Source organism: Medicago sativa, chromosome 2 (genome assembly GCF_051527215.1).
Source record: "Medicago sativa cultivar Bolivia chromosome 2, Bolivia_mono, whole genome shotgun sequence".
NCBI classification, from domain to species: Eukaryota; Viridiplantae; Streptophyta; class Magnoliopsida; order Fabales; family Fabaceae; genus Medicago; species Medicago sativa.
In genome coordinates, this window is record NC_140750.1 from 13,018,818 (window position 1) to 13,027,700 (window position 8,883).

Below are 8,883 nucleotides of genomic sequence, written 5' to 3' on the forward strand. Positions count from 1 at the left end.
TTGATAAAGAGTTGACTCATCCACAAAAATTTTGGTTCAACCCCGTTGTCAATGTGATGACATCTTTGTTGGGTGATTTTTAAATACTTTTGTAAACATTCTTTAAGCTTTGAGGCTTTCAGAGTCCAACTTACCAAAACGTTTTAAATAGTTCCTTACTTTCTGTTTTGAAACCTCCGGAGACCGATGTTTAATGTAGACATCAGTCTCATTTACTCTCTAAATTATTGTTCCTCGATGGAGTACTTCATAGGTACCTTGTCTTAAATGAAGATATTAGGGATGGTCTTAGTTTAGCTGAGCTAAACACTCACTCATAAACCTCACAAATTGGTATCATAACTTTGACAAATATCCACATTTAGTATTTGATTCGTCTTTCATATGATTAGTTTCAATAGATGGAACCTATCGTTAAACGATAGGAAAATTCTTATGAATTTTGGAGCCCAATACTATGTGGGTAAAATTTATTCAAAATTTAAATTTGTTTTTACGTAAATTAATATAAAAGCATGATATGTCGTTGAATAATTGCATGATGAGTTCATACTCAATCAAACTTTATTTATTTTCATTAACCTGTTATTTCCCATTTTCAATTTTCTTTTTCTTTTTTGTTTTATTTAGTCGATTCCATTTAGATTAGAATAGCTTCAAAGACTTGACAAAATAAACAAATAAAAAAAAAATAGCTTCAGAGACAAACTTTTAGTTGAGAAAGTAGATAGATAAACTTGGAGACATTTGATAGATTGCTTTTGCTTTTGAGTGGGCGAACCCCCTATTACATTTGGGTAGATAACCAGGTTGTGGACGTGGCAAACTTTGATTAGAATTACCGTGACAATCATATAATTACAAAATGAGAACTACACTTATACTAATCTTGTCAACAAAATAAGACACACTATACTTTATACTAATGTTAAATTGTTACTAGTAGCATTATTTTTATTTTTTTGACAAAACTAGTAGCATTATTAAAAGGGTTGTCGTGTCGTGGCAACCATCAATCAATATCAAACTATATAATTTTGATGCAAAGGTTTAAAAAATCACAAGAAACACGACTGCATTTACATTTAGATCCAGAACCTGATAGTTAGAGACATTTGAAGCTTAATATAAACCGCAATATCAGCATTTTTTTCTATCTACATCAATATTACTAGCAAATTGTCACGTCTCCACCAATTATTCAAACTTTTTATGTGTTGATTTGGTTAATTGGTTGTGACAAAATTAAAAGAAAACACATAAAATTTTGAAGGCTATGGAAGAAGAAAGAGAGGTTAGTTTTTTGGCAATGAACAAAGAAAATTCTGGAATATATCATGATGGAAAAGAATTGAGGAGATTCAGAGCATATCTAAGATGGGTTTACGTGGACCAATCAAATTTATGCAAAGCTGGCATATCTTGGTCTGTGTTTTTCACTTTGGCTTACGTTGTACCTATTCTGTCTCACTTTTTACTTGATTGTTCGACAACGTGTGATGCTGATCATCGTAGACCGTACCATGTTCCTGTTCAGATTTCTCTTTCTGTCTTTGCTACTTTGTCTTTTATTAGTCTCTCCAAATGGGATCGTAAATATGGTTTTAGTAGGTTTCTTTTTCTTGATAAAGTTAGTGATGAGAGTCTCAAGATTCAACGTGGCTATGCTCAACAGATGAAGGTTTGTGTTTTTTTCTTTCTTCTATTTGGTGTTTTTTGTTTGAATTATATGAATAATTGTGAAGTATATACCGTTTAATTTTGATGCATGCTTAGAAACAAATTAGATGAACAATGAATTTTGTCATGGATGCCTTGTGTAATTGTGTTTGTCTTTTTTCTTGTGTCTATTTGATGAATAGTTATAGGAAATATTGCCACAATTCAACGTTTTTGCCCATATTGAAAAAGATTAGGATAATAATTGTATGGATTATATGGTTAATTTGATTGAAGGGGAGTCTTGATGCAACGGTAAAGTTGTTGTCGGGCTCAAGTCCTGGAAACAACATCTTGTGTAAAAATAGGATAAGGTTGCATACAATACATCAAATGGTGGGACCTCTTCTCGGACCCTAGAGCTTCGGATCACCCGAATCTTGTTCAACAGAAAAATAGGAGAAACCAGAAACAGAAGCAGCACAAGGAGAGTTATGTTTTAGGAACTAAGAATTGAGTTCCCTTAGTTGCATAATCTGCACACCAAAAAGAGAACACACTATTGATCTTTTGATAACTGTAGTTATAACTAATTTTCATTGGGTTGACAGATTTTGAACCATTGTCAAATAGTTACATAAGGTTAATATTCCATTATGTTTTTTGTTGCATCATTCAACAAGATACACCACTCTAACTGAAATAGAAATCATAACTTATTCTCTTGTTGAACAAAATAAATTTGTTTTTATTATGCAGAGAACCATGAAGCTCATCTTGCTTTGGGGACTTCCCTGCTTCATAGCTCAATGTGTCTACAAGATATGGTGGTATGTCTCCGGAGTATCCCAGATACCGTATTATGGTGAGATGTATGTGAGCAGCATCATTCTGTGCACATTGGAGCTATGTTCATGGTTTTATAGAACCTCAATTTTCTTCTTGGTATGCGTCCTCTTTCGACTCATTGGCTACCTTCAAATACAAAGACTGGATGAATTTGCTCCTGTTTTTCAAAAAGAAACAGAGGTAGGAACAATCTTGTTGGAGCACCTGAGAATAAGGAGGAACCTACGTGTCATTAGCCATCGTTTTCGAGCTTTCATTTTGTCGTCTCTGCTTTTGGTGACAGCAAGCCAGCTCATTTTTCTACTTATGGTTATAAAACCACATGCTGATGTTGATATCCTCAAGGGTGGAGAGCTTGGGGTAAATCTTCATTCTTTCCTTCATTTATGAAATATGAAATTCTCCCGTTCTTTTGCGTTTTTTTGCTCAAAATATTTGATTATGTCCAAACACTAGAAATGAGTAAATGATCATTTCGTTGCTCGAGAAACTTAGTCGCTCAATTTAGTCCTTCCAGTAAAATATATATTTAGTAAACATTCATCTAAACCTATGAAAACTTACGTATTGAGTTGAATAGTGTGTTGATGCATAGAGAAAAAACATTTGTGGTGCTAAACTTAGAAAAATGATTAAATTGATTGATATTATTCAATTTAAGGGACTAATTAGCTATTTTGCAAATTTGGTGGACTAAATTGACAGACCCTTACAATTTCAAGGTCTAAAATGCTGATTTAGCACAATAGAAATAGATTGTAATAGGTTGTGTATTTTCAATATTGCAGTTAGTCTCCATCACCTTGGTTAGTGGACTTTACATACTCTTACGAAGCGCAACGAAGATCACACATAAAGCACAATCCCTCACAGGTCTTGCTGCTAAGTGGCATATATGTGCTACCATAAACTCCTTTGACAATCTTGATGGTGAGACACCTACAGCACTGATAGCTTCAGCACAAGCTATGGCTGCCGATATTAGTTGGGGATCGTCTGAAGATGAATCAGGAGATGAAGAGGATGAGTTGAATAACACCAAAATGATGCCAATTCAAACGCATACTATTTCATTCCATAAGAGACAGGCCTTAGGTAAATGGAAATTTATTACTTGTATTTTATTTTTAATCAAATTTTGCTTTGTCCTGAATTACTTGCATTTTAATGCAGTGACATATATGGAGAACAACAGAGCTGGAATCACAGTTTATGGATTCATGCTTGACAGAACTTGGCTTCACTCCATTTTTGGAATTCAATTGGCTCTTTGCCTTTGGCTACTGAACAAGACTGTTGGTATTTAGAGACAGAAAGGAACTGCAATGATCCTCCTAGTCCTAGTCCTACCTTGTGCAATGTACAGTACATCTTTTGAACATTCATCTTTTTGTTTGAATCTCATTGTTCTGGTTATGACATACGAAATGTAAGTGACATGCGTTTTCTGCAAATAGTGTTGAGACTATTGTAAATGTGTCTGCGTGACTGCGTCTCCTACTACACAGCGGGGAATATCCTCATATCAGATGACACGCAAGACAGGCACATTGAAGTGAAGAGTCAGCAACAATTGTTTGTTGCTATGTATATGGCTGAAACCGCTATGAATAAAAAGTTTATGATATTGTTAGTCTTGTACTTTTCAAATATTATAATTAATTATCCAGGCATTTGTTTGCATGTTTGTTAAATTGTTATGGTAAATATGTTATGCATATAAAACTTCAATTTCCTTTGGCATAAATATCTAAAAACATCTTGAAAAGCATGACTTGAAATCCATCCGAACCTGAGGCTTTGTTGGATTTTACATTCGTTAGAGTCAAGGATTATGAGCGGGATCAGCAATGCCTTCCTTAGTGCAGAAAATACTCTTTAAGAATTTGACAGCTTAATCTTTCAAAATATCTGGATCACCGCACCATGCTGCCGAAGGCAACTTATCCGATTTTAAGCTCTAATCTATCAACCAACTTGTAACTTTTTTTCCAAAGAGAACCTTATTTGGTGCATATCTAAAGTTGTAAGAAACACGGTAAAAGGTAGAAAAAGTGGTATATTATAGTTTCATAGAAAAACAGTAGAGAACAGACCAAATCAAACTATTATATTCTATCCTATTCTAAGTGAAGTGTTAAGTGAACAACACCCAATAATACTCTCTTTCTGAACTCATTATGAATTTCAACTGATAGCATAAATAGTACTCAAAAAGTGTATTACTAACACTATAAATATAATCACTTTTCCCATATGATCAAATCAAGGGTTGAATGACATAGATAATAACACATGCCCACTAAACTTTAGTCAATAAGACAATAACACACAGTGTTGGAAAAAATGTGGAGAATATGTTTCTATTGACATATGATTAAGCCAGTAAAAACAAAATTTGACATCTGATCAAGAAATGGGGATGAATGGTATAACATAATTAAAACAATATTTCCATGTGGAGGCACCATAAAGCATATGGAATTTTTGGTAAATAAGATCCTGATTCCTGACAAGGGAAAATTGTTGCATAGAAGAGAACAAAACTCCCAAAGTTAAGACAGTTACATATTCCTTCCCTTCCTTTATAAAATTCAAACAAGAAGAAAGCGTGTTTTGGTGATCAACAAGCTTTGTAACTATCGATTAACTTATTTTGGCCATGTCCTCTTTGAACTTTGGGATCAAAGTTTCCCATCCCACATATCTGAGTCATTAATAATCATTTCCTCTTTAGCTTAGTACTACTCTCTGAACTACAAAGATTTTTGTTCTAGCAGAAACTCTCAAAGAATATCTTAGCCAATATCTAATATCAGAAGCTTAAAGAGAGGCCGGCCAAGATCCTTGTGTCCTGGATTCTGTACCATAAGAAACTATTCTATTAATAATGGCGGTAAGTTTTTACACAGACACACACACACATCTTATAACAGGAAATCAAACATGAAATTTGGTTTTAGTGCATGTTTGTAATGACGGCGAGTTTGACTAATTTTGTTGAAATTCTAATTAAGGTGTAGCTTTTATCAGAATAGCTCAATACACGGTGGTTTTGCCAAACTCATAGTTAATCCAAACATATACTTAATCAAATAACCTTTCCCTTCTTTTCTTTGTGGCTACAATTATGTCCTATTTATTTCAAGTTGGATGTATCTTCGCATTTTGCTAGTGAAATAATAGGCATCAGTCATTATTAGTCATGAAAATTTTATTGTGAATCATTTTATATATATGATGGTATCGTATATGGTTCAAAAATTTAACCATCCATAATCAAATTACCTATACTCACTGTGTCGCTGTCACCATAACTAGAATGCTTTTTCATTATTTTCATATATAATCTAGTAGTAAGATTTAATTTAACTGTAGTTCATGAAATATTTGATATGATCATCCATATATTGATTAAATTACCTAGACTAATTGTGCCACTGTCACCTTAACTTAACTTAAATGATTTTTCATTATATAAGGAACATTTATAATTTATCAGCATGTTGGCCTTCAAGTTGGATGAAAAATTAATCAATTCTAAATTTTTCAGAGAAAATATATGTTTATTTTGCCTAAACAACTCTTATTTAATTACAAAACTCATTTAATAACGTATTCTAGAGATCTTAGTAAGTACTCATTCATAAACAATTATGTGGATCTTGTTAAAATAAGCTGATAGTTCAAGCCTATATCAAATCCTGTTTGACAAATCTTTCCACAATGACTCATTTTAGCAGCATTCTCACGTTCCAAAGTTTGGCAACTGGGAAGCTGACAACATTCCATACAGTGCATGTTTTGAGAGTGCGCGCAGAGAAAAGGCCGGATTCATAATAAATCCGAATGATCCAATGGAAAATCCAGAGGCCTTCAACAAAAATATTAATGTCGATGAAGTGAAACCTTCTCATACTTACTCTCACAAAGCAAGTTCAACGGAGAAAGGAAGCCATGAAGCACCAAAAAACAATTCTACTCGCCATTTGCACCGCCGCAGGAGTAGGGGAAGTAAAGGTAGCTTCACATCAGAGTTTGGAAGCGAAAAAAGCCACATTGATCATTCTGTCATCAATAAAACTTCACAATCAGAACACAAAAGGAGTGTGTCCAAAGGAGTTGGTAGTAACATTGGTAGCTTCTCTTCATCAAATCACAGTAAACACAGGAGTGAAAGCCGTTCTTTTAATGACCATGGGGTAATATTCCTTATATGATCTTATAATATTTATTTTGTATAAATCCATATCTTCGAACACAACTCAGGAGACTAATCCTTCAAACCAGTTAAATCTATGTAGTCGGCTAAACCATTTATCTATGAGCCAAGATTTGAACTCGGATTCTTTTGAACGATCCGTTATTACCACTTGTACATGCTCATTAACCGCTAGCGATCTTTTATTAATTGTTTACAACATATATTTTTAATGTTTCTTTCATTTTGGTCTATCGAGGTGATTGAATTTTTGACATGCTTTGCATGGGACAGGACCATAGAGCAGCAGCAATACCTGAATTTGGTAAGTGGGATGTCACAGACCCCAAATCAGGAGAGGGTTACACTGTTATGTTCAGCAAAATAAAAGAAGAAAGAAAGCTTATGTCAAGCCAAATCTCCGGCACAAGGACTCCACCACATAACAACGGTTCAAATATTAAGAATCAATATGATGGATCTTCCTTCAATTTATCTAAGGTGATTTTAATTTGTTTGACAACTTCATCCATCTATGTATGTGAGGTGTGTATTTTCAATTCCACTGCTAATATCATGAATATGTTCATAATTTGGTGCAGTATTGTTGCTGTTTATCTACAAGCGAAAGCAAATGAACTCGGATTTGATGTTTACTCTGGCTCACAAGAGACTTGAATTTGGAATCTTATGAATAAATTTATAATCTTGTATGAACATGAATTAAGTCTCACATGTATATATGTTTTCATTCTTTCTTTTTAACATTGTGTTAAAATTGATACATGGATGAATCGAGTTCAAGTTATAGTTTCATTTTGCAGCTGCGTATAAGAGATGTGACACACATTGCTCATAATATCTTAAGGTTTCTAGTTGATGTGGGAGTAACGGATCACAATTGAATTCCAACATATATTATACTTCTACTTGCAAATTTATGACTTCACAAAATGTGAAATGTTTAAGAAAGATGTTGGTGAAAGAATAACACAATATAATTACATGTCAGATAATTACGATTAGGCATGAAGGAAAAAAAAATTAGCACATCATTGTATAAAATGATGTGTAAAAAATGGTTCAATCTTGTATAAGAGGAGTGTTATTTGAACAACCAATTTGGTGACAACTTATTTGACAACCATATTTTACAAAGAAAAAAGTGGTATTGGCACGGAAACCATAACAATAGAGAGATAAAGTAAAAAGTAACGTGAGTATGAGAGAGAAAGTTGTTGCAAAAGTTGTCACTAAATGGATGTTCAAATATCATTTTTCCTTATATAATGTGTCATACTTGTTAAAAAAAAAAAATGTGTCATACTTGTCGACTATCAACTCGTCCTAACTTACTTGGAACCACGTGTATAAAAAATGTCAGCAACACTCTTTTTTTTAATACTCACTCTCTCATTAGATGAAATCAATACGAATTCCACACTTTGAAAATTGATCCCACATAAAGTGGTATCCAATAATAGAGTGAGTATTAGAGACAATATTAAAAAAAGAGTGTTTCTAGCATTTTTCAAAATTTTATATGTAAAATGTGTATAATTTTTATAAACAAGTTCAAAGAGACGTGTAAGATTTTTATAAAAAAGAAAAGAATTATAAGATCAGTACAGTAAGGAAGTAGTTATGTTCCTCAATCATCAATTTTGTAAATAAAAGAGATGCAATAATGTAGCTTCTAAACCAACCAAAATTCAACCAAATTGGATTTTTTGGTGTACATTCAACCATATTGGATAATCCTTCCATAAAAAAAATCAAATTGGATAATTCTATTTTAACAAATATTTTATAAAAAAAAAAAAAAAAAAACATTGTTTTTCCGTAGAGTAATAACCAAGAAACGTGACCATGGACTTAACATCAAAATCACTCTTGGTCTCAAAGGGAGAAATCAATGTACATGATTAAAGTTAACATCATCATACTAACATGGATATGACATTTTTTTTTCTCTTTTAGACTTTGTATGGGAGTTTGGAGGGGATTGAAATGGAAGGTTTTGAAGGATTGAAAATATAGGGGAAAATGGTAAAATCTTTTATATTTTTTGAAAAAGTTATTTTTTAGAGAATGATAAAATAATGTTTATTATTAATATATTTTTAATTTTAAAAACATTATAACTACATAGATTAAATTTGAAAAAATATTGC

General features: G+C 32.7%; 2 protein-coding genes across 3 annotated transcripts; both read left to right on the forward strand.

The window, feature by feature from the left end:
• The first annotated feature begins 1,060 nt into the window (after positions 1–1,060).
• On the forward strand, positions 1,061–4,202 carry LOC146944679 (uncharacterized). The gene is made up of 4 exons (XM_085743030.1): positions 1,061–1,681; positions 2,419–2,868; positions 3,297–3,603; positions 3,682–4,202. Exons 1-4 carry the CDS (start codon positions 1,277–1,279, stop codon positions 3,813–3,815), a joined length of 1,296 nt encoding a protein of 431 aa, XP_085599156.1. The 5' UTR covers positions 1,061–1,276; the 3' UTR covers positions 3,816–4,202.
• Positions 4,203–5,095: 893 nt separating this feature from the next.
• LOC146944680 (RPM1-interacting protein 4-like) lies at positions 5,096–7,646 on the forward strand. 2 transcript variants are annotated; one of them, XM_085743031.1, is made up of 4 exons: positions 5,096–5,404; positions 6,249–6,710; positions 7,004–7,210; positions 7,312–7,646. In XM_085743031.1, exons 1-4 carry the CDS (start codon positions 5,399–5,401, stop codon positions 7,345–7,347), a joined length of 711 nt encoding a protein of 236 aa, XP_085599157.1. In that variant the 5' UTR covers positions 5,096–5,398; the 3' UTR covers positions 7,348–7,646. The 2 variants fall into 2 exon arrangements, with proteins under 2 accessions (XP_085599157.1, XP_085599158.1); XM_085743032.1 differs by having other exon boundaries at positions 5,105–5,404; positions 6,252–6,710.
• Positions 7,647–8,883: the final 1,237 nt, after the last annotated feature.

Bases quoted from the DNA above. Each gene is read 5' to 3' on its own strand.
- LOC146944680 (XM_085743031.1), top strand. The intron at 6,711-7,003 runs GTAATATTCCTT...TGCATGGGACAG, and splicing joins GTTCTTTTAATGACCATGGG to GACCATAGAGCAGCAGCAAT. The intron at 7,211-7,311 runs GTGATTTTAATT...AATTTGGTGCAG, and splicing joins CTTCCTTCAATTTATCTAAG to TATTGTTGCTGTTTATCTAC.
- LOC146944679 (XM_085743030.1), top strand. From the start codon at position 1,277: ATGGAAGAAGAAAGAGAGGTTAGTTTTTTGGCAATGAACAAAGAAAAT. The intron at 2,869-3,296 runs GTAAATCTTCAT...TCAATATTGCAG, and splicing joins TCAAGGGTGGAGAGCTTGGG to TTAGTCTCCATCACCTTGGT. The intron at 3,604-3,681 runs GTAAATGGAAAT...ATTTTAATGCAG, and splicing joins CCATAAGAGACAGGCCTTAG to TGACATATATGGAGAACAAC.